We start from the raw sequence: 21,412 nt of genomic DNA, 5'->3' as shown, positions 1-21,412 counted from the left end.
AGACCCACAGGCATCTCAGCTCAGCACTTTGCTGAGCCTAGAGATGATGAGTCTTAACCTTATCATGACCAACCCTTTGAAGTGTAGTTTTAAACAAACAAACAAATATCAATAAATGTCAATCAATTAGTAGCTCTTTAAATTTTTGGGTATTTTACGCGAAGATTTTGAAAAGCCTTTGCCTGCAGCATGAGAGACCATTTTTATCTTTCCCATAAGATCTTTAGACATCCCTCCTAGAGCCGTTGGAACTCTTGATTCTAGGTGCCTTCTTTTTACGAGTAGGAGGATCGTCTTGGGGAATGAAACGACGGCTAACACTCCATGTAGCATTTGAGTCGCCTTCTCAAGATATGTGATAACATGGAAAGTTTTTTCATCTAATGGTGGGAATGTAGTGATTTTAGCGCAACTTTCTATCCAGTCTCAGTCCTGAACTTTACAGACGTTTTACTAGTGAGAGTTGTTGCGGCTCAACAGGGGGAGTATCTGGCTGAGGAATATGTAAAAAATAGATATTCCACATGTGATTTTCTTATAAATCTCTTTAATTTTGATATAAATTGCTTGTTTTTGATCAAATATAAATAATAGATCTAGTTTGAAAGTAAAAAATTGACTTGTAGTTTCCTTACAACCTGCTTAAAAATAAAATCACATGTAAAATCAAATTCAATTCCACATGTGATTTGAATTTAATTGATAATTTATTATAATTTTTATATTTGGAATAAAACACTAAACCACGTAATTGATTCAATTATACTATAGAAACGACTTGAATTAACAATTTTGCCCACAGATTATTTCTTTTTATTACAAGGATCCTTATACTTACCAATTTCTAACTACCATCCTTGTAATATTTTTATCATCTTTATGATAATTTTCTAGTTTAGCTCTAGCATCCGAGCATTGGACCAGCTTGAAATTTCTTGAAGTGTTAGAAACAAGGCTGAAAACTTGAAATGTTATTGTTGCATCAATAATCGTGTGAGAAATATGATTCAAAAATATTAACAGGAGATTTAATGCAGGAGCATACAATACAAGTGAGAATTCAAGTAACAAATTTTAAACTTGGAATCATCTACTCAACACAAAAACGAAAAAAATATTTAAATCAATGACTAATATAATTTTGATAATGTTAACAACACAATAAAAATACCACAATTCTTAGTTCTAATAAGTCAAAAAATATCACCATACAAAATAAGTTTTTGATAATTATATAAATAAGTTTGTGGCGACGTTATAAATATTATTTCTAACCTTTATGTTTAACTTGAATGGTTTAATAATATATTATCAACCTATCTTTTTTACCAATCATTCAAATCATAACTCTTCTAGATATGTGAAAAATATTCCAATAAAATTAGAATGATTTACACATCATTTAATTGCTTTAAAAAGATTTAATCCCTATAATCCCAGTTTCTTTATTGCTTCAATTAATTAAAACAAGGTAAAGAGTTCATCCAAAGCTTGATTGAATATATAGTCAATCACAACATTGAATAAAAATATAACACATGTCTATGATTAATTGCCCTTTGGTGAGAAAATATGGATATTGCCGTCTAGGATTTCTTCCAATGTTTCATCGCTTGATTATATTCCACGTATCAGAACCCAGAAACTATCAGCAATCTACATGCAACAAATCTGAACATGAGCACATATAACTAAGACTTAACTACTTGTATTTGGTGACTAATTTTTGAAGGAAGATACTTGCCATTAACAATATAGTGAGTTCTGTTCCTGCACATTTTCTCCTTCCTCCAACGAAAGGCATCAAGTTCTTAGAAACAACAAATGAATCAAATTCCTACATTTCATTAAACATTAACAGACGTACGCTGTATGAATAATAATTTGCCTCTTGTATTTAAATTTATTTCATTGTGGAATCACACACCTTCGATCTCCAGGGGTTGAACTCAAGTGGATCCTTGAATGTAGTGGGATTAGAGAACAGACCTGAAGTGTAAAAGTTGTATGAATAATATTACCTTTCACCTATATATCTTGCGATGATCTTCGTAGCAAACCCGGGCGCGATGTTTCCGAACCAAAGTGTTTCATTGATAACCTATAATTTCACAACCAATTAATCAAGTTTCATAAGATTATTGTAATAAATCAAATTCACTTAAAATAGCAGTAAAAATTATGAGATTAGAGAACAGACCTGAAGTTAAAAGTCATTGAGTTATGCTCAATCCATGTTAGTGGAGAATCCAGATTTTCTCTCGTATTCAGAATTGCTGCATGCCCAACCTGACAGAGTTAATCAGAAATGTTAAGTTAAATTTATGAAGTTAATCAGTAGGGTTGTTAATATGAGTTTCCTAGACTTACTGTCAACTCCTCTAACACTGAAGGATGATCTCCGATTAACTTCAGGGCTAGTGTTAGTTAGTGCTGCTGAAATCGACTCAAAGCTAGCAAATAAGATTCCAGAGATCAGATTGACAGTAAAAATCCTCTATCAGGAACCTCTCTTTATCCATGTCAACTATGACTTGATCAATGAAATCTCCTTGCCTCGATTCTGCTGGTGCATTCATTCTTCCTTTTAGTGTATTAATTCCTCAAGATGTTCACAGTGCTATCTTCCCGAGTATTGAATATTAATTAAGATGTAAAAATATCAATTTTAATAAGAATTACTATAATAAAACACAGGGTCTCCCCTCTAATTTGTTTTTCTTTATTTTTTAGAAATTGAAATTTATTTTAAATTAAAATCAAAACCATCAAAATAATTCCAAACTAAAATAATTATTTAACTCTTGAAATTGAATAGTGCTAGACAATCTTTTAAAGCCAGAAACAAAACAAAATGCATATGATATCATGCAGCCGAAAACAAGGGGAGGAAAAGGAAGAAAGGTTAGATTAGGCCCAATTCTAGGCACAAGACAGTCCATATCAATAAAAGTGAAGCCTCAGTCTTTGTGTGCTAAATCCAGCCCAGATCTTTCAAATCCTCTTAAACCATCAAAACCCTCTTTCTCTGCCTCTTCTGTGTTAGAAACTCAAAGGTGTGGAGGATCTCTCCCGGGTCTCTCAAACTTCTTCCGCCTCGTAGTTTAGTTAAAAACGCTCCTTTTCTATTGAAATCCAAACAGCAAGAAGCTTACAAATCGAGTTGAACAGGTAAAAATCCCTTTACGTTAGATTTCAATTTTTTTTTTTAGGTTTTCAAACTTACATTATTTTTGGGTTCATATTAAATGTTTCGATTTTCGGGTTTTCCCGTCAGTGATTCTGTTGTAGCGTTACAATTTACTATCCGGGCTCTCACTTGTTTTGATTTTAGAGTTTGGATTTTAGCTTAGCTTTTTTATCTGCGTGTAACAGTTTTGGGAACTAATGGGCTTTTGTTACAGAGAAATAAAGTTTTCACAACCAGTCTTGCGAGGGAGTCAGCAGTTTTTGGACTTGAAAAATGTCTATTGGAACAGGACTCGAGTCTCTCGTAGATCGTAAGAAACCTTTTTTATTGCTTCTGGGTTTGATCCTTATATTAGACTAATGTGTGATGCAAGTTGTTTTACTCCCTTTTTGATGTGCTTGTTTAGTTGTTCAGATCTAATGTAAGAGCTGGGGTAGACATTACATTTTTTAATTGTTAACATTTCATAAGCATTGTGTTCCTGCATAAACATTTCAGGTGTAGTATAACAATTGATTTGAGGTAAAACATTTGGTATTGTTGTATGCTCGCAAATTATGCTAAAAAACTTACAAAGCAGTTAGAAATTTAATAAAATGACAGATTATATTATAGAAGCTAACAGCATATGAAACATTATAAAAGAATACTAGCTTCAACTGACCTGGGTCAAAGATGAAAAATAACAAAAGCCATGATAAGAGTTTGAGTCAGCTCATAAGCGGAGGTTTCACAATTTAGAGAGCGACTTAGGGTGTGGCATGGCTTATGAACAACAATGCCTGATGCCTAATGAAGACTATTCTTAAGCCTTGAGGCATATGCCAAAAGCCATGATAAGAGTTTGAGTCAGCTCATAAGCAGAGGTTTCGCAATTTAGAGAGCGACCTAGGGTGTGGCATGGCTTTTGAACAGCAATGCCTAATGAAGACTATTCTTAAGCCTTGAGGCATATGCCTAAAGCCATGATAAGAGTTTGAGTCAGCTCATAAGCAGAGGTTTCACAATTTAGAGAGCGACGTAGGGTGTGGCTTGGCTCATGAACAGCAATGCCTGATGCCTGATGCCTGATGCCTGATGCCTGATGCCTGATGAAGACTATTCTTAAGCCTTGAGGCATATGCCTTGACTTGAGTTGGGTTCATAGCAAGATTTTTGAAACAGTTGTTTTCAGAATGTACTTGTTATTGCTTAATTGGCACACACTTTGTCTATGCATGTGGGGCATATTTTCTTTAATTCTGTGTTCTTCTTATTCTATTGCCATTTTTTCCCTGTGCAGAAACAATTTCAATTATCACAAATGACGGCCGGAATATAGTGGTGCGTTATTATATAGTTCTAATACATGCATGTGATCTTTTGCTATAATATGTTAATTGTAAAGAGGCTCCTTTTGATTTAGGGAGTCTTAAAAGGCTTCGACCAGGCCACAAATATTATCCTTGATGAATCTCACGAGCGTGTTTACTCCACCAAGGTTTGTATCCTTACCTAGCTTCAGATTTCATTTTATTCCTTTGTCCATATGAATCCTAGTGATGAAAGAAGAAAGGAATTTGCTGAAACTTAAAATAATGTGAATTAGTCTTGGTTTAAGCTGGCTAAGCTCAGTGTAGTTTCATACTTTCTTAGGGAATGTTTTAGTAATTTTAACTAATTTTTATTCTAATTACAATATTTAGGTTCCTCTTCTGTGGTTTAATACAGTGCTGAGTAGTTTTTATGCTTTGAAGAGTGAAAGATAGCAAACATCTTTGTTTCCTTTCAGTGCCACTTCAATAATTTGCTCGATTGATTTTGCAGGAAGGTGTTCAACAACTAGTGTTGGGCTTGTACATAATAAGGGGTGACAACATGTAAATCCCATCTTCCATTTCTTTCTTTCCTTCCTTTTTTTTTCATAGTGTTGCTGTATTGGAAAGGCTGATACCATTTCAGTTCCCAACTTTCTACTTCCCACAGTAAGTTCTCTGCTTGTTTGTTTCAGAGGCGTTGTTGGGGAACTTGATGAAGAGCTTGATGCGCACCTTGACTTGTCTAGTCTGAGAGCTCATCCACTCAAGCCTGTCATTCATTGATCTGATATAAGGAAGCTGAATTGTCGCAGAACATATGATGGGTTAAGTACTTGCAAAAGAAAATGTATTGGAAGATTGGTGTGCGGAATGGCCAGTAATTTATTGCTCTAAATGTTACCGTAGCAGAATATCATGTTGTTGTAGAGTTGGGATCAAATTTATTCAGTTTTTACTAGTGCTTATTATTTCTCCTTTGACTCTTCTGATATAACTATTGAATCTGAAGCAATACAGCGCCGGTCCTTTCTTTTTTATATTATTATTACTATTATCATTTGAAATTCTTTCAAAAAATTTTAAGTGCTATATTGTACTCTGTCAAGCATGGGACCTCCATCTTAGAGAGACAGGAAGCTCGGCGTTGTGGAAGTTAATCAAGAGGAACATGAAATCTTAATGCATGCTCCTGCAGGCTCTTTTGACTGGCACGGTTCGTCTTGCTTAAACACCTGAACTTGAACGCACACGTTTGTATTTGGTTTGATATTTTTTCTTGAACTCCATTGCTATATATTGAGCTTCTTATTAACCATCTAAATTGTAATCTCAAATTAACTATTCTTTTCGTTCAAAACCCTTAGCTACACCAAACACAAATCTTCTGATCTCTCTGAGTTGTTTTTCTGAAATTATTTCTTGTTAGCATAAAAGTCCCAACCAAGAGTAACTGCTAATCTCTTGTGCTGTCTTTTATAAACCAAAAAAGTTCTGTATTTTTCTTATAAAAAGAAAGGGGATGATACCTCAATTTAATCCCAATTTTTCTTAACCATTTTCAATTGCATTCCAGACCTATGAATTTTATGATTAGGTTCCAAATGTTTTCTAAGTCTATCAATTGACTCCTTTTGAGAGTTTTTATTTAATAATGCAAGTCTAATGTGCATATTTTATGCACTAAAATGATTTTGATTTGAAGAAAATTTAACCATAAAGTTAAAGAACACTAATTTTTTTTTTATGTAATATATATATTGAACGCACTACAATGACATAAATTCGAAGACATTTTGATAAAAATATGGATGAACATTAATAGAAGAAACACCTGGTAGAGATTATTTTTGAACAGTTTGGATCACATTGAAAAAATCTATAAGTTTAGGACTGAATTTGGAATGAAAAATATTGGTATGGGACTGGATTTAGGTTTCCCAAAAAACGACAGGTCATCTCTTACCTGGGACAATAGCACTTTAAATTGATGAAGCTGCCCACACTCAATTGCCCTCACTGTTTAACGCTGAAGCTGTGCTGATGGCCAACACCAATCCCTCGCAGCTCCTCCCGTCAGGTCAGCTACATATTTCTTTCTTCTCACTCTTGTTTATTTTCTTGATAACAACTTCAAACAGGAAAAAAAAAGTGGTGATTTTGGTTTTGTTCTCTCTCTCTTGAAAACAGAGCTAATAGACAGGTGCATAGGGTCGAAAATATGGGTGATAATGAAAGGAGACAAGGAGCTTGTCGGTACTCTGAGGGGATTTGATGTCTATGTCAACATGGTCCTTGAAGACGTTACTGAATAGTATGTAGTAATAAACACTATTTCTCTGATTTTCATCGCTGCTTGTTTTTTATTTTCTTGAAATTTTAGGGTTTTAAGCGAGTACATACAAGTATAAATCCACGTACTTTAATTTGAGTGTTTTATTGACTTGGGTTTTTAAGCTGCTCTCTTTTACGAGGACAGGTTATTGGACTAGCTTCTTTGAGACTGCCGGCTTCATTGTTGTTGATTGCTCGTTAATATATTGAGCTAGATATTTATGTGTTGGTGTAAAACTCGGTTATCAAATATTCATTTGCTCTTTACTATTATTATTATTATTTCAAGTTGAAACAAAATCTTGAAACAAAAGTGTATGTGGGGTGGCCATCCATGATATCAAGGGATTGATGTTTTACTTTGGGTAATGTTTATAGCTTGAGGGTGGCTGAGTGATCCAGTTTTATGGTTGTTTTTTTCGTTTTGGCTTTACATATTGTCTGAATTCTCATTATTGCAAATCATTGGGGGAGTTACTTCGTTTGGAGATTAGATTGTTTTCTTTTTGGCAAAGTGACTATATCATCATCCATTATGATCGAATGCTGAAAGATGGTTTTGCTTGTTTCTGCTTCTTTATTGATACGACAGTGAAATCACGGCTGAAGGGCGACGGATTACCAAGCTTGATCAGATATTGCTGAATGGAAATAACATTGCCATTGTAAGTAAATCATACCTATGACGCATCTTTACAAAGCCCATCAGAGATTAGTTCTGTTCATTGTTCATGTGTAAAGCAAATTATGAATTTTTTGGATCTATGTTTGGGGCCATTCGGCAAAACTTTGAACAATATAATCTGTCGATAATCGAGGGCTTTTCTTTGTACTTGTGTCTTATGATTTTATTTTTGATCCGGGTGAGTAATCACCGTGCACTTTTGGGATCCTGGAATAAGGAATCACAATGTCTAGCAGGTGTTTTACTTTTTTTGATGAATGAAGGTTTCATTATCAAATGAGACTGATAGGGTAAAGCCTAATACACGAATAAGTTTTAGAGGCCAAAGCTTGCTACAACTTTAGGTGCTCTCTAAACATCAATTACTGCAAATAGAATGGAAACTCTGATTTCTAATAGCTTTCTGCATAATTACTTCAAGTATGTGTTTTACTTTGTTATGGTCAGATGTGAGAAATATACAGATTAAAGAAAAATCTAGTTCTTTAGATTTGGATCTTTTTCTAATATCTGGTTTGCAATACAGCTGGTTCCTGGTGGTTCCCCTGATCCAGAATGAAAGCAGTGGATGTCTGCATAACTTCATTTTCCTTGTAATGTAATTGAGGCAGATACCTTCTCTGTTTTACCGAGAGGCGCATCTGTTAAGAATTCCATTTCTATCTTTCCATTTTTCTTTAGGAATGTAGTTGAAGTATTATGGTGGATGAAATTATTGTCTTTATTCTAATGATAATACTGGTAGATTCAGAGTTCATTGCCTTTTTCTTTCCTTATCTACTTCTGGATTGCTTGTCTAAGACTAATTCAACTCCAAGTCTAGCTATATTACTAGGATCTAGAATGGTTATCAGAGATGGCAGGAGAAATGGTGAACCAAGGAGATAAGAAACAGGTTGAACACTTGAGGCTGAACTGGAGAGCCCTCCCACTGGTGGATATTCAGAGATTATGATTTTAGAAATCATTGATTGCGATGCCATGATTTTAAGCTATCAGCTTGTTCATGTCAGATTAACTTAGGTCAATATTGATTCATCGCAAAGCTTGGGTTATGGATTGTGCAGATTAACTTGGGTTAATATGTTTTTTTTAATAAAAAAAAATAATTCAGAGTTTTGATCTGAACGTTAAATATGGTAGATTTTCTTTGGGGCTTCACCCTCCTACTTTTTCCTTGGTTACTTTTAGAGGCTAGCCGAACCTGCACAGCTGATGATGCACAAGTAGTTCAAGTATCATTGAAGGCAACGGTGGGAGGACTAGTTTATAATGGTCCATAATTAAACAAAAAGAATCACGCAGTGTGAATAGTATAAATCTTATGGCATCGACAAATTTCTGACTTGGATAGTTTCTGAAAAAGCAAACCATTCGAGTGTTTGATCTGAAGGTGAAGAGGTTAAACAACACTGTTCCATATCTTGAAGTGAAGGAATGAGACTTGGAGTAGCAGTAGCACAAAGGTCAGAAGACCGAGAAACTGGGACTTGGAATTGGAATTGCAATCCGAATCCTGACTCGAGATAAGATTTTGGAACCGTGACCGTGAGTGAGCTGTGAGTATGGGCTCAGATGTATTGATAGCCCAATATTAGGACAAGCCTGCATGTCCGTGCTAATGGACTGGATTCTTGAAACGTCTCTGTCTTTTGTTCTCGTATAAGCCTATACATTTATTTAATAATTTATATATATACATGTAGAGTCCGTTCTTCTCTTTGTTCCAATCTGCCGAACCCAAGTCTGCAATTTCATTCAACAGCTAAGGTCAGGTCAACCTCTCTTTCTCACCCTTAATTTATCATTCGTTTTCATTGTTTTCTTTTCTGTGTGTTTTAGGCTCTTGGATTGCTTAACTTTTGATTCCGCCTTTTAATTTTTTTTTATTTGGTTGTTATGGAATTGGAAAACTGGAAAGTCAATATCATTTTGGATCAAATCTTACACTAAAATATTCACACAAGGATGGGCATTTTCTAAACTTGATGTATGTAAAGTGGGAAGTCGTCATGCTCTTTTATTATTTTTCAATAAAAAAGTCCTAGTTTATCTCAGAAACATCTTAGGAGTTGGTTTGCTCTTAGTTGTGATGAATAGTTTCTTGCAATATCGTAAATGACAAGGTTTTTGCAATGCTCTCAGTGTGTTGTATTTTTTTTTCTTTTTCTTTTGGTTGGTTATAGGTGTGGAGGGAACCAGGGCTTTGTGGAAAGCAACATGGCAAAGCATCATCCTGATTTGATTATGTGCAGGAAGCAACCTGGAATTGCCATTGGACGACTCTGTGAAAAGGATGATGGGAAATGTGTAATCTGCGACTCCTATGTGCGCCCCTGCACGCTTGTGCGAATCTGTGATGAGTGCAATTATGGATCCTTCCAAGGTCGATGTGTTATTTGTGGAGGAGTGGGAATCTCCGATGCTTACTATTGCAAAGAGTGCACCCAGTTGGAGAAAGATAGGGATGGATGTCCCAAGATCGTCAATTTAGGGAGTGCCAAGACGGATCTGTTCTATGAACGCAAGAAATATGGTTTTAAGAAAAGATGATAAGCAATGGGTTTCACCTGTAGTGTTTTTTTTCTGCCATTGTTCACCAGAATTCGGCGAGCCCAAATGTCACTGCCAGTCATTGTGAAACGCTATTGATCTAATGGACTTGGGTTGTACCATAACAATGTCCAGTATTCTCCTCCTTTTATTGTCTGACTACTTCAAACCCGGTGTTTTATGGTCTAATGAACTTGGATTGTGTGAGATGTGAATTTAGTTTTGGCTACAAACTGTTGGAAGCTTTCATGTATTTTACCTGCTCCTCATTTTCTCGGTTGTTTGAAGGGTAGTCCTTAGAAGTGGCTAGATGAATCGAGATATCCGATGTTGAAAGTTTGATTTTCTCATTGTTGAGGTGAAGACACGCTTTAGCTTTACGGTCTCCCAAAGTAATCGTTGAGGTACCTGATGATAATAGAGGTTTTCTGATGCTTGTCCATTCAGTTATTAAAAAGTTGCTGTAGAACAATTCCATATCCTGCGGTGGAGGAATAGTGAGTACTCTAGGCAGCAGGACTAACACTGATTTCAGGGCCAAACTACTTACCTGTGCCGACTTTCATATCCAAGAGATCTTCTGCTGGCTAACATAAGATGAATGTTTTTTTAAGAATCTTATTCGTGATTAATTTGGTTGGTATTTGGATTGTAAAACATGAGGTAACATTCTGCAGTCGAGCTTCACATTCGAAGCCAACCAATGACCAAAGCAATGATTTTTAAGGTTTGGTTTATAGTATAATGTCCAGTTAATCACTCGTCCATTCAACATGGCCGTCGACAAGCTATTCTGATGTCATTGTTCTGTCCTCTTCAATTTCTGCAAACCACGGGTGATTAGAATCAGTGCCTTCTTCTTTCTCTCTCCATCGTCCAGAATTTACTCTGTGAGCATAGCTATAGAGTGCCCAGAATCTAAAGCAAGGACAGTACAGCAGATGCCCTTTTCGTTTATCCTTTTTCTCCAGGTGCAATTTACTAACCAGCAAATCTTCCAGATGGTTTATCTCTAATCCAAGGTGTTTAGCATCATTTTGTAGCTTCTCACATAGTGCCCGCAACAATCCACAATCACAAGATCACTTTGTTGCATTTCCTGCCTTGATTTGTGTATATATTGTTTGCTTTTTTAGAAAATAAGGGCAAGTTATAATGACAAATAGGGATGAGGAGATTGTTCCATATAAATGGGAGACTCTTCATGACTGGAGTGTGAAAACAAGCAAAAATTATAGGAGGAATGCATCATTAGTCGCTAATACAGTTTACAGATGAGAGGAACACAGGCATGAAGAAAATAATTTGTTTTTTAAGCGAATATAAATAGATTAATCAGAGCTAAAAAAGGGTCAAACATAGGCTCATGTACTGCTAGATTTTATATACGTAGATGAAGATTTTAACTTTTTTGTCCCACGAAATGAATATTAATTACCACATACTAAAAACACGAAAAATAACTAGTAATAAAAGCTTGTGATTAAGAAGTTTGTTTTTTCTGTAATTTTAGGTTTGAGTCATGTGGTTATTAATATAATGGTCACTAAAGACTTACATGGTCGTTAACTTCAAGCCCGTAAGATTAGTAAAGGTACACGCAAACTAACCCGGATATCCATATTAATAAAAAATATATATATACAAAAACACATTAATTTAAAGATTTCAGTTTTAATTATTACCTTAGCAAGAAGACAGAGAGAGAAAAATTATAGTAATAAGATTTATTATATTCTTTTTATAGAAGGAAAAATATTTATCAAGAAAAGACAAAAACCTAATAATTTCAAAATTTCTAGAATCCTTGAACTCCCTAGTGTTCCTTTCTTAACAAATTGGAAACGACTAGTAGTTTAAATCTTCAAACTCGCCGACAAATCATTACCACAATACCACATTGTATTATTTGGGTGGACATCAATGATAACTCGGTGAGTTTTGTTCTTGGTTTGACTATTTATTTTCGTGGTTTAAAAGTATTATTAAAAATTTTTTCTTTTTTAAATTATTTTTTAATATTTTAATATTATTTTAATTCATTAATATTAAAAATAAAATTTAAAAAATAAAAAATATTATTTTTATATATTTTCAAATAAAAATATATTTGGAGAAAACCGCTATCATAATACCGTATCAAACGGGCTCTTAGAATCCTAACCTCGTGTCGTGCCTCGATTGTTCTCTTACGAGCCCATCCAGAAAGACTCCTAGCAAAATTATCGAAAGCTCCTTTCTCCAGGTTTCCCTCTCTCTGCTGAAAGAGAAGCAACAGAGTCTCAAATCGATTCCAGCAGGTACGCGTCTTCCTACTCATCAATGTTCTTACATTTAATTTTTGGTTTATCTAAAGCTTCTTTTGGTGGGTTTTCCGTATCACTCTTGATATTTCAGTATTTGGTGTGCTCGGTTTCGTTAATTTATAAGCTGGTTTGGTACTTATTGGTTTTAATTACAAGCTTGGAGTTTTTGGGTTTCCATAGGAGCAACTTGTCATAATAAAAGAGGATCTTGATGTCATCTTAAGCTTCTTTCTTGAAAAGCTGAGAGTTCCAATCTTCATGTCCTGAATCAAATATTAGCTTGTTCAATTTAATTAGAATGATAGTTTAGTTAGGTTTGAACCTGAAAACTGGCACTAGCTTCACTAGCCTGATAGCTCCTGCAACGGAAAAGCTTGGATCTGCTTTTGTAATTTAAGGTCATAGAATGTAATCTGTTGCTTCTGGTTGTAGCTGATGCTAAAAAGTTAGCATGACTGCTTGAGTATATAGGTATGGGGTCTATTGTTTTAGGATGTCCATTTGAAATTTTATTCATTTTGCTTTTTTATTTTTGATTTAGTTTGCATTTTATATGCCGATATGAGTTGTGGAAATTCTCCGGTTAATCTCAGAACAACGAAAGAGGATGTTTTGTTTGATGCTGTCAGTTTTCTCCCTGTGAATATATAGTTTATTTTTGTTATGAATATGAGGGTGATTTTCGTTTTTACCAAATGCAATATACCCCATGCTTTGACGTCCATTTACATTGTGGTAGTCACAGGTACACGCAGTAACTCTAAGATCTTGAAGAGATCATGGCCAAGCATCATCCTGATTTGATTATGTGCAGGAAGCAGCCAGGAATTGCTATTGGACGCCTTTGTGAGAAGTGTGATGGAAAATGTGTAATCTGCGACTCCTATGTGCGTCCTTGCACACTTGTGCGAGTTTGTGATGAGTGCAACTACGGATCCTTCCAAGGTCGATGTGTTATTTGCGGAGGAGTGGGAATCTCTGATGCCTACTACTGCAAAGAGTGCACTCAGCAGGAGAAGGATAGGGATGGGTGTCCAAAAATTGTTAATTTAGGGAGTGCCAAAACAGATCTGTTCTATGAACGTAAGAAATATGGTTTTAAGAAAAGATGATGAGCAGTGGATGACATCTGTAGTGCCTTTTTTCCTATCTGGTGCCCGCAATCTAAAATGTTGAAACAGTTTTTTAGGTCTTGAGATTGTATCTGCTGATATTACCTCTAGTTGTGTTGAAAACAATATTGATTACTGAAGTGAAGTTGTTTCTTAATGCAATGGACTTGGATTGTATTGGAGCAATGTCTAGTCTTTTGTGATTTCATGAATTTTCGCTTGCTGTTTATAATCTAATTATTAACTTCGACTTATTTCTAAGCATGCTGGCAAATATTTCTGCTCCTCTGTCCTAGCAGTATGTCTAATCGAATTCACTTGTATTAGCTTTTGTTCAAGTTGATAACGTGAACTTCTGTTTTTGGCTCTGAGTTGTGAGTAGTATTATTTTCTTAACTGGACCTCAACGGGTTAATATTATGTTTTTTCTGTAGATTAGGTTGTGTTTATTACGTCCTACTAGTTGTCTCGCCTTCTGTAGACATAAATGTTGCTAGTATTGCCATTACTGTTTGCTTAATATTATCCTCCCAGGTGATCATGTTCAGGGAAGCAGGAGCGTTAGGATATGTAATTTCTGGCCAACTTCGATTAGAATTTAGACTATGACAACTACATTGCTGGTGGCATGAGTCTTTTCTGGATCAAGCTTTTTGGTTGTCTCCCAGCAACATTTACGGTCCTCAATGCCTGTATCATAAACCAGCGAAAAGGCAAGAGCAGGATTGTTGACTGTAAAGGACAGGAATCATTATAGAAACCAAATTTCAACTCCATTTATTTGCTTTGATCGTTGATGCGTAGGCAGAGAGCCTTCTGTTTTTCCTAGTTGTGGAAGTTGAAACTTTTCGTTTTTCACCATTGCTCGTTAATTTTTATGTTTTTTTTGTTTTAAAAGCGTTGTAAAAAAAATTTAAATTTTTTTTATTTATTTTATTTAGATTATTTTAATGAGTTAATTTAAAAATAATTTTTTAAAAATAAAAATATTATTTTAATATATTTATAAATAAAAAATACTTTTAAAAACATCTATTCTCCAAATAAAAACGCACCAAACTGATCAGATGGCAGTCACTGCGAGTGTACTTCTGGTTTTGTGACTGCACTACATGATGGTAGTGCCACTAGTCTTGGCTCTAATCAGATGACGCATTTCTTGCTAGTGGGGCAGAGAGAATTGATCTTGCACGAATATATTGACCTTGGCACAGAAACATACATCCATTCCGCCATTCACTGTTATACCACCGCTGTCATCCCTTCAAGACATTGCAGAGTGTCATGATTACGAGTGATTAAAAAAATCAAAAAAATTAATTTAATTGAAAAAATTAAAAAAATATTAACCAGAAAAAACTGAACCAGTAAAAAAAATTGATTGAACTAGTTAAAATATTTAGAAAAATATCCAGTTTGATTTTTAGTTTTGGTGTGCCTAAACCGGCCAACCCGAACCGAACCAAATCGGTTCGGTTTAAAAATGAAAAAAAATATAAACCAAGTTGCGGGCCGCCTTCTCCCTCCCATTAGCCAACAACCCTAGCAGATCATTTATCATTTCTTTCCCTTTCACATAGCTGCCCCCTCCCCTCCCATTAACTCTTTGAATGCTTTCATAATTTGAAGGGTCCTTTTCATTCACAACTTCCATACTCTCTCTGTCTCTCATCATCTCTCAACGTAAAGAAAAAGTAACTAATTACAAGTAAAACTTTAATATTTCTTTTCAACATTTAAGTAAAATTTGTCTTCTTCTCTTCTAATCTTCCATGCTTTCTGTCTCTCATGTCTCAAACTTGCCATGTCAGAGGTGAATTGCTAATGATTCTTTCATTGATTTACTTGATTCTTCTTCATGGGTCACGGCATAAAAAGATCCCACATCGATTGTCTGAGAGGGATTATTTCGGGTCTAGAAGCTAAAGAGTGTCCAGAAAAATCAAAGCAATGATTGCTAAGAACTAATACTGTTTTTTTCAATTATGTTTTCCTTTGCAAGAAGTTGTAACAACGAGAACGTTGATTCTTAGAGGATGACATCTTGGCACTGCATTTCGGTTTGAACCGGTCTGGAAGGGAAAAAAATCGAACCAAATCGAACCTAAATTAATCAGTTTGAATTGGTTTTCGATTCGGTTCAATTCAAAAACTTAAAAAAATTTAATTTAGTTATTTATTTTGATCCAAAACTGGAACAAACCAAAAATATTCAGCTCTAATTATCGGGCATGCAATAGAGGGGCTTGTAGTTTTACGCGAATAGTCCAATTCTTGATGACTATACGTAGATGTGAAATGCTTTTGCGGATGAGAAATGCCTTATTTCTGCTTTTCTTTTCTTTCTTTTTTTGTTTTAACGGTGACGACATTTTTTTTTGGGTTATTTAGTGAAGCCGCCTCCCATGGGATTCTAACATGAGATGATAAACCCCATGCTAACTGAACCAGCACCCTAAAATGCATGTCGGATCTTCTGTTGGACTAAGTCTCACCGTAGGACAATGTGACATTCTACACATATATATCTGTTTAACCATTCTGGCCTTTAAAACCATGCTGATTTTGGTCGGCAAAGGTAATGTTACAAGTTCTTGTACAAATGTAAGCTTATTGAAGTCTCGAATACGTACCGTTGCTAAAAATACCATGAAGGGGGGAACAAGTTATGCAAGCATCTGTGCAAGAACTTTCTAGCGCTTTGTTTACCTCTTTAATGTTGTCAAAAACGTATTTTTAACATGAAAAATATAAAATAAGTTCGGATTGTAAAATTATAAAATCATAAAGATTTTTTTTTTATATAGAATTCAATCACCTTAAAATGTACTGTTCAAATAAAAATTCATGCATAATTTAAATACCTTAAAATATATGATTGATATATAAATTCAAACATAATTTAAGCAATTTTTTATTAACGAATAATTAACAAATCTAAAACAAATAATCTGCTGGTGTAAAAGCAATTCAAGAACCAACTCAAATCAAACCTTTAATCAATTCAAACATTTGAGTTATGAAAGCATGTATAAAGAACTCACAAAACTAAAGCATAAGGCTCAAATTAGTTCATCATGTTTGATATTAGAGAAATAACTATGCTAGTTTGCATAGAGATCAGTCATTATTTTACGAGCAGACAAACTGATGATACTCCCAATCCGTTTTTATCATGATACGAACCCAGTATATATATACACCCATAAAAAAGAAGCAGTTAAAAAGCGATGAACATATATAAAACAAGGGCATAATTTATGGTTGAGAGAGTTGGGTCTTTGTTTCCCTTACTTTTGGTTTTGGAAATTCAGCTTTTCCTGCTCGTGGGAATTGCAATAAAGAGGAAGATAATGGCACTTTCACCAACACCTATCTTTCAAAGAACCATAATTGTACAAGAGAAATCAAGGGGTTCCTGCCCGGTAGCCTCAAGATGCTCTGCCATGGCACTGGTACGATCAAAACCAGCAACACGACCACCATTTCTACCTCGCAGCTGCTCAGCTAATCCCAGTCTGTATAAAACCTGTGTAACAACAACATTATGGGGAGTCTGTCCAAGTCTATGTGCAAGCCGTAAAAATTTCACCCTGATCATCTGAAGTTTTTCACGCGTCTCATCAAACTCTTCTGATTCCCTGTTTGTAGGATCTTCAATCTGTTGGGATTGCGTATGAGAAACAGTTCCATTAGCACGAAGTTGGGAGGTTGCCCTGGGTGCAGGTTCCAATAGTGGTGTAGCACGCCCAAGGCCAGCTGGACGAGAAGGTGAGGGGGCTGCACTAAGAGACTTTGCAAATGAAGATGCAATCCCAGGCGTTGCTGGTGTTAGTCTGCTACTGCTAGGGTTGAGATTTGAGAATCAAAGAATGTGAGATTTGGGAAAAGGAAAAAGGGAAATTTTCATGAGACAAATGGGATGGAGAGGAGAGGACTCAGAAGAGTCAATAATTTTTGTTAATTTTATCAAACTCGGTAAATTCAGTCCGATTTTAATCAAATTTGACCGAGTTTACTGGTTTTTGAGTTTTTTTTATCCAATTTCACATGTTATATCTATGTTAACTCATAAAATTATACAATTTTACGAGCCAACTTGCAAGTTTGACAACCATGGACCTCTCTTTGCAGATTTTCAAAACGTATCTCAGATACTATCTTTTTCCTATGCATATGATTTCAGATAAGATTGTATGACTGGTTGATGCTTTTGGCTTCATGTGGTTATAGATAGATGTGTTTTGGTGCTTGATGGTCTCTTCAGTGCACATTTTAGTGCTCCATACTGCTCAGCTACGATTAAATAAGCAAGCTGTACTTCATGGAATGAATTGTGAGTTCAGGCCCCGATGTTACTAAAAAAAGAAATAATATACGAACCGAGCTGTGTGTGTGCAGTCAAAATGCTGTCGACATCACGGAGCCAAGTCAACAATGCACGAAGAATTAGTTTTTAATGTGAGGTTAGGACTTTAATCTCAACACAAGCACCTTGTTTATTCCATGCCAAGCGTCATAGCACTGACAAGCTACATTGCATGCACGAAACCATTATATATGGTTGCTTTCATAAGTAGTAGGCATGAGGGATACGTGGGAGCTCGAAGAGAAGAACGCCATTGCAGCAGTGATTTGAGGTATAATAAACATCCAATTATGGAAATACTATGAAATCAGTTATATATTAGTTATATTATACCTGTAATTAAGTCACGGAATTAACCAAATGTTCATTGATGTGTGTTATACTAATTGCCATTGAATGATAATTATGTTAATTGTATTTTACAATTTTCGTTTATCGATACTAAATCTGTTTTTCAGATCCAATAAAATAAACCGTCTGCATTGAGATTAGAGTATTTATAAATAAATCATAATCATCCACGCAATATATCACTTTGTTATTAAGACTTCTCTATACAAGACAAAAAGAATAAGAGTATAAATACATGGGATCAGTACCGGTATTATGCAGGAATTCTTGCTTTCAATATGTTCATGTAATAGATATCTTTTATATAATCTGTTTATGTGCAGTCTTACTTTTATTTTTATCTATTATTTCATGATGGATATATATATATATATATATATATATTTTGGTGAAATGGAAAATGCAAAATAAAATCATAATTGGAAAATTGACTGTAAAAAGCAAGCAAAGCCTCTTATTTATTTGGTAAAGGAAGCGACAGCAACCCCATTGACCAAAACCTGAACGGCTCCGATGCACCCACTACAGATATCAAAAAGTGGGATCCGACGATTTTTAAAACGTCAACTCTCATTAGCATTCATTATCTGCCACGTGGCATCCTCGCAAGATTCGTTGTTCTATAAATAGAGAGCGTTGTCAACTTGCCATTTTGCAGTCACTAGTAGTTTCAGCATCAACTCGAGAGAGAGAGAGAGAGGCGAGAGATGGCATTTGGAGTTCGCTTGTGTTTGTGTCTCCTGCTTGTCTTTGCTGTAACATCTTCAGCTCGAAACACCATTTCATTCTCAGGTATGTTTCTTCTGTTTTATTGGTTATAGAGCGTACATACTACGGGTCATCGATCGTTACAACGCTCCTGGTTAAAATCAAAGATATATATTGTCTCCGGTTGGAGAGTTTCTTTCCACATCTGGTCCAAACTTTCTTGACAATTGCATGATCCTGTCATCGCTTTACCTGATATCACGATATCAGGATATGACCCTTTTGGCTAGCTAGCTAAGGTTTCTTCACTCTTTAGCTATGAAAGTCCTTACAGAAGCAAGATTTTCTGTTGCTACACTAAAGGGTCCAGTTTGTAGTGTCAAGTGTGGTGATGCGTGTATACATGCGCATATAAGATTTAGAGCCATGAATCGAATTGCTGTTCCTTAGCATGCAGAGAAGCTCCCAAGACTTTCCTTGTGTTTAAGTTGAACAGAGGAGTTAATCAAGTCCAGTGCAACTCAGATTCCAGGAAATTAAATCAATGGGATGCCTGTTTTTTACGTCTTAATCTATGGTTAATAAGATTGTTATTATTGTAATGTGTGCAATAGGCCAGCTAGATTCTGTGTGCATGGTCTGCTCTGCATCGATACATGTTCCTGCTTAATATTTATTAGCTATTATCATTATATTACTCCACTTATCTCACAGCACTTCCGTAAGAGACAACATCATTAGTTTTTTTCTTACCGCACCACACAGAGGACACATGATAATAACAACTATTATAGTATTATTATAACAAGTTGATTTCATTTAGGCCGATACAAGTCTGGGAAATGAAGAGAATTTGTTTTTAGTGATTTAAACCATGGGTCTGGTGTTGACTTAAAGGTTTCCAATAATTAAATGTGTTATTGTGCATGCAGATAACGAAATGGCCTTGGCTATAAAGGGGAGGTCCTTGAAGATTACACTGAACGATTACGGTGACCCAATAGCAAACCGTGGGCACGATCCTTCACAAAGAAACAAGAATTGGGGTGGCAGCGGCGGTGGCCGTAAAGGCTGAGAGATTCTGTGATGCTTTCTTTATCTAATATTTTGGATACTATAACCTAAATATATATTGAATAAATTAATAACACCGGCTCACGTTTTGTACTTCAAGGTAGCTGATTTATACTCATTTGCCAGCTAAACATGTATTCTCTAAGGCGCCTTAGCTTCCTTGATTAATAATCGTCATCTTTCTTAATTTCAAGTTGCTGTGGCATGTCAAGTGCATATATAGCTTCAGCATGGGTTCACGTTCTTCGGTGCGGTAAACCATTATTTTCAAGAATTATTTAAGATTTTTCGTATGCGAAGGCATGATACGAATTAATCTCTTCTGTGTGGAATGTTGTGCTATCAAACATTATTTCTATATTCATATATGATCCCAAAGGGGATATGTTGACGACAAAATAATATTTCACATAGCTGTAAGGGGACATGCAAGGCAGTCGTTCGAACTTCAGATTAAGGATCATTAATTGCAAGTCTCAAGTTCAAATTCTAAGAAATTCAATGTTGGGCCGGATTCAGGGAATATGGGGAACATTGCCCTCTATTATGTAAACTAAAATAAGAAATAATAATTCACAATCCACATCGGAAAGCAAAGAAGAGTCAGACTAGCAGCAGAAAAAACCCCACATGAGGTAATTAGCAGTAGATGAAAAGAAGAAGAAGAAGATTTGATACATGTTAAAATAACTGATATACTAAAAAAACTCACCGAAACTAAAACAGGTTAATCGACAAAGATCCCATTCCTCTCCTATATATACAGTGCTGTTATCGGCCACAAAATCCCCTACAATTAATATTCTTCATCAAATCACAAGTAATTTCATTTGTATCACAACCAAAAAGTCATTAATGCGCACTCAAACCACAAATAATTATTAATTTGCTTTTTTGTCAAAAAGGGAACTTGGCATTAAGTGGAGTAATGATGTCATGACCATCTCAAGAGGAAGTTTTAACAAACCAGATTTGAGAACATGAGAAAAGAGTGCTACAAAGTCGTAAGATTAAAAAAAAAGGTGATAAAATGATTATAAATTAAAAATAATAAAGACTATTTCAAAAATCATTTCAAAAGTTTTTTAATTCTATATTGAAAAAAATATTATTTTGATACATTTTAAAATGAAAAATATTTTGAATAGCAAACTTAACCACACTCTCAAACAACCCTTTAAATATAGGCGAGGGCTATAAAAGTCCAGAATAAGCCATCCTCTCCAATTTCGCCTGTTTGTACACATCATATTCCTTCACCAATTGTCTCACCATTTACATCCTCTTTTAACTTTTTTATCTTTTAAATTTGGTCTACATTCTTTTGATTGATATTTGTTTTATTTGAAATAATTTATAAAATTATTTTTTTAATTTCATTTTCTTTTATCTTTTTTATCTGTCAATTTTAACATTTATTTATTTTAATAGCTTG

The 21,412-nt window shown here is 35.0% G+C and overlaps 5 protein-coding genes across 8 annotated transcripts; all 5 read left to right on the top strand.

Annotated features, from left to right (window-relative positions):
- Nucleotides 1-3,000: 3,000 nt before the first annotated feature.
- LOC7463898 (sm-like protein LSM8) lies at nt 3,001-5,525 on the top strand. Its single transcript, XM_002299954.4, has 6 exons — nt 3,001-3,171; nt 3,405-3,500; nt 4,473-4,513; nt 4,596-4,670; nt 4,997-5,049; nt 5,181-5,525. The coding sequence occupies exons 2-6, from the start codon at nt 3,464-3,466 to the stop codon at nt 5,269-5,271; spliced, it is 297 nt and encodes a 98-aa protein (XP_002299990.1). The 5' UTR covers nt 3,001-3,171; nt 3,405-3,463; the 3' UTR covers nt 5,272-5,525.
- Nucleotides 5,526-6,410: 885 nt separating this feature from the next.
- Nucleotides 6,411-8,261, top strand: LOC7463897 (sm-like protein LSM5). Its single transcript, XM_002299953.4, has 4 exons — nt 6,411-6,565; nt 6,676-6,799; nt 7,412-7,484; nt 8,031-8,261. The coding sequence occupies exons 1-4, from the start codon at nt 6,529-6,531 to the stop codon at nt 8,061-8,063; spliced, it is 267 nt and encodes an 88-aa protein (XP_002299989.1). The 5' UTR covers nt 6,411-6,528; the 3' UTR covers nt 8,064-8,261.
- An 855-nt stretch (nt 8,262-9,116) lies between these two features.
- Nucleotides 9,117-13,661, top strand: LOC7496780 (PHD finger-like domain-containing protein 5A). Of its 4 annotated transcripts, none has more exons than XM_052454424.1 (3): nt 9,117-9,274; nt 9,691-12,357; nt 13,178-13,661. In XM_052454424.1, the coding sequence occupies exon 2, from the start codon at nt 9,725-9,727 to the stop codon at nt 10,055-10,057; it is 333 nt and encodes a 110-aa protein (XP_052310384.1). In that variant the 5' UTR covers nt 9,117-9,274; nt 9,691-9,724; the 3' UTR covers nt 10,058-12,357; nt 13,178-13,661. The 4 variants fall into 4 exon arrangements, with proteins under 4 accessions (XP_052310384.1, XP_002299987.2, XP_006369663.2 ...); XM_002299951.4 differs by having other exon boundaries at nt 13,109-13,661; XM_006369601.3 differs by having other exon boundaries at nt 13,103-13,661.
- On the top strand, nt 13,143-13,661 carry LOC127903864 (PHD finger-like domain-containing protein 5A). Its single transcript, XM_052454426.1, has one exon. It carries the CDS (start codon nt 13,143-13,145, stop codon nt 13,473-13,475), a length of 333 nt encoding a protein of 110 aa, XP_052310386.1. The 3' UTR covers nt 13,476-13,661.
- A 5,067-nt stretch (nt 13,662-18,728) lies between these two features.
- LOC18095125 (protein PSY3) lies at nt 18,729-20,170 on the top strand. Its single transcript, XM_006369600.3, has 2 exons — nt 18,729-18,987; nt 19,836-20,170. The coding sequence occupies exons 1-2, from the start codon at nt 18,903-18,905 to the stop codon at nt 19,976-19,978; spliced, it is 228 nt and encodes a 75-aa protein (XP_006369662.1). The 5' UTR covers nt 18,729-18,902; the 3' UTR covers nt 19,979-20,170.
- The last annotated feature ends 1,242 nt before the right edge of the window (nt 20,171-21,412 follow it).

The sequence above is a fragment of the Populus trichocarpa genome, chromosome 1, assembly GCF_000002775.5.
Source record: "Populus trichocarpa isolate Nisqually-1 chromosome 1, P.trichocarpa_v4.1, whole genome shotgun sequence".
In the NCBI taxonomy this organism is placed as follows: domain Eukaryota; kingdom Viridiplantae; phylum Streptophyta; class Magnoliopsida; order Malpighiales; family Salicaceae; genus Populus; species Populus trichocarpa.
Note: the sequence above shows the minus strand (reverse complement) of the source record. Positions and strands in the feature narration are given on the sequence as shown.

Bases quoted from the DNA above. Each gene is read 5' to 3' on its own strand.
- LOC7463898 (XM_002299954.4), top strand. From the start codon at position 3,464: ATGTCTATTGGAACAGGACTCGAGTCTCTCGTAGATC. The intron at 4,671-4,996 runs GTTTGTATCCTT...TTGATTTTGCAG, and splicing joins AGCGTGTTTACTCCACCAAG to GAAGGTGTTCAACAACTAGT. The intron at 5,050-5,180 runs GTAAATCCCATC...TGTTTGTTTCAG, and splicing joins ATAATAAGGGGTGACAACAT to AGGCGTTGTTGGGGAACTTG.
- LOC7463897 (XM_002299953.4), top strand. From the start codon at position 6,529: ATGGCCAACACCAATCCCTCGCAGCTCCTCCCGTCAG. The intron at 6,800-7,411 runs GTATGTAGTAAT...TTGATACGACAG, and splicing joins CTTGAAGACGTTACTGAATA to TGAAATCACGGCTGAAGGGC. The intron at 7,485-8,030 runs GTAAGTAAATCA...TTTGCAATACAG, and splicing joins ATGGAAATAACATTGCCATT to CTGGTTCCTGGTGGTTCCCC.
- LOC7496780 (XM_052454424.1), top strand. From the start codon at position 9,725: ATGGCAAAGCATCATCCTGATTTGATTATGTGCAGGAAGCAACCTGGA.
- LOC127903864 (XM_052454426.1), top strand. From the start codon at position 13,143: ATGGCCAAGCATCATCCTGATTTGATTATGTGCAGGAAGCAGCCAGGA.
- LOC18095125 (XM_006369600.3), top strand. From the start codon at position 18,903: ATGGCATTTGGAGTTCGCTTGTGTTTGTGTCTCCTGCTTGTCTTTGCT. The intron at 18,988-19,835 runs GTATGTTTCTTC...TTGTGCATGCAG, and splicing joins AAACACCATTTCATTCTCAG to ATAACGAAATGGCCTTGGCT.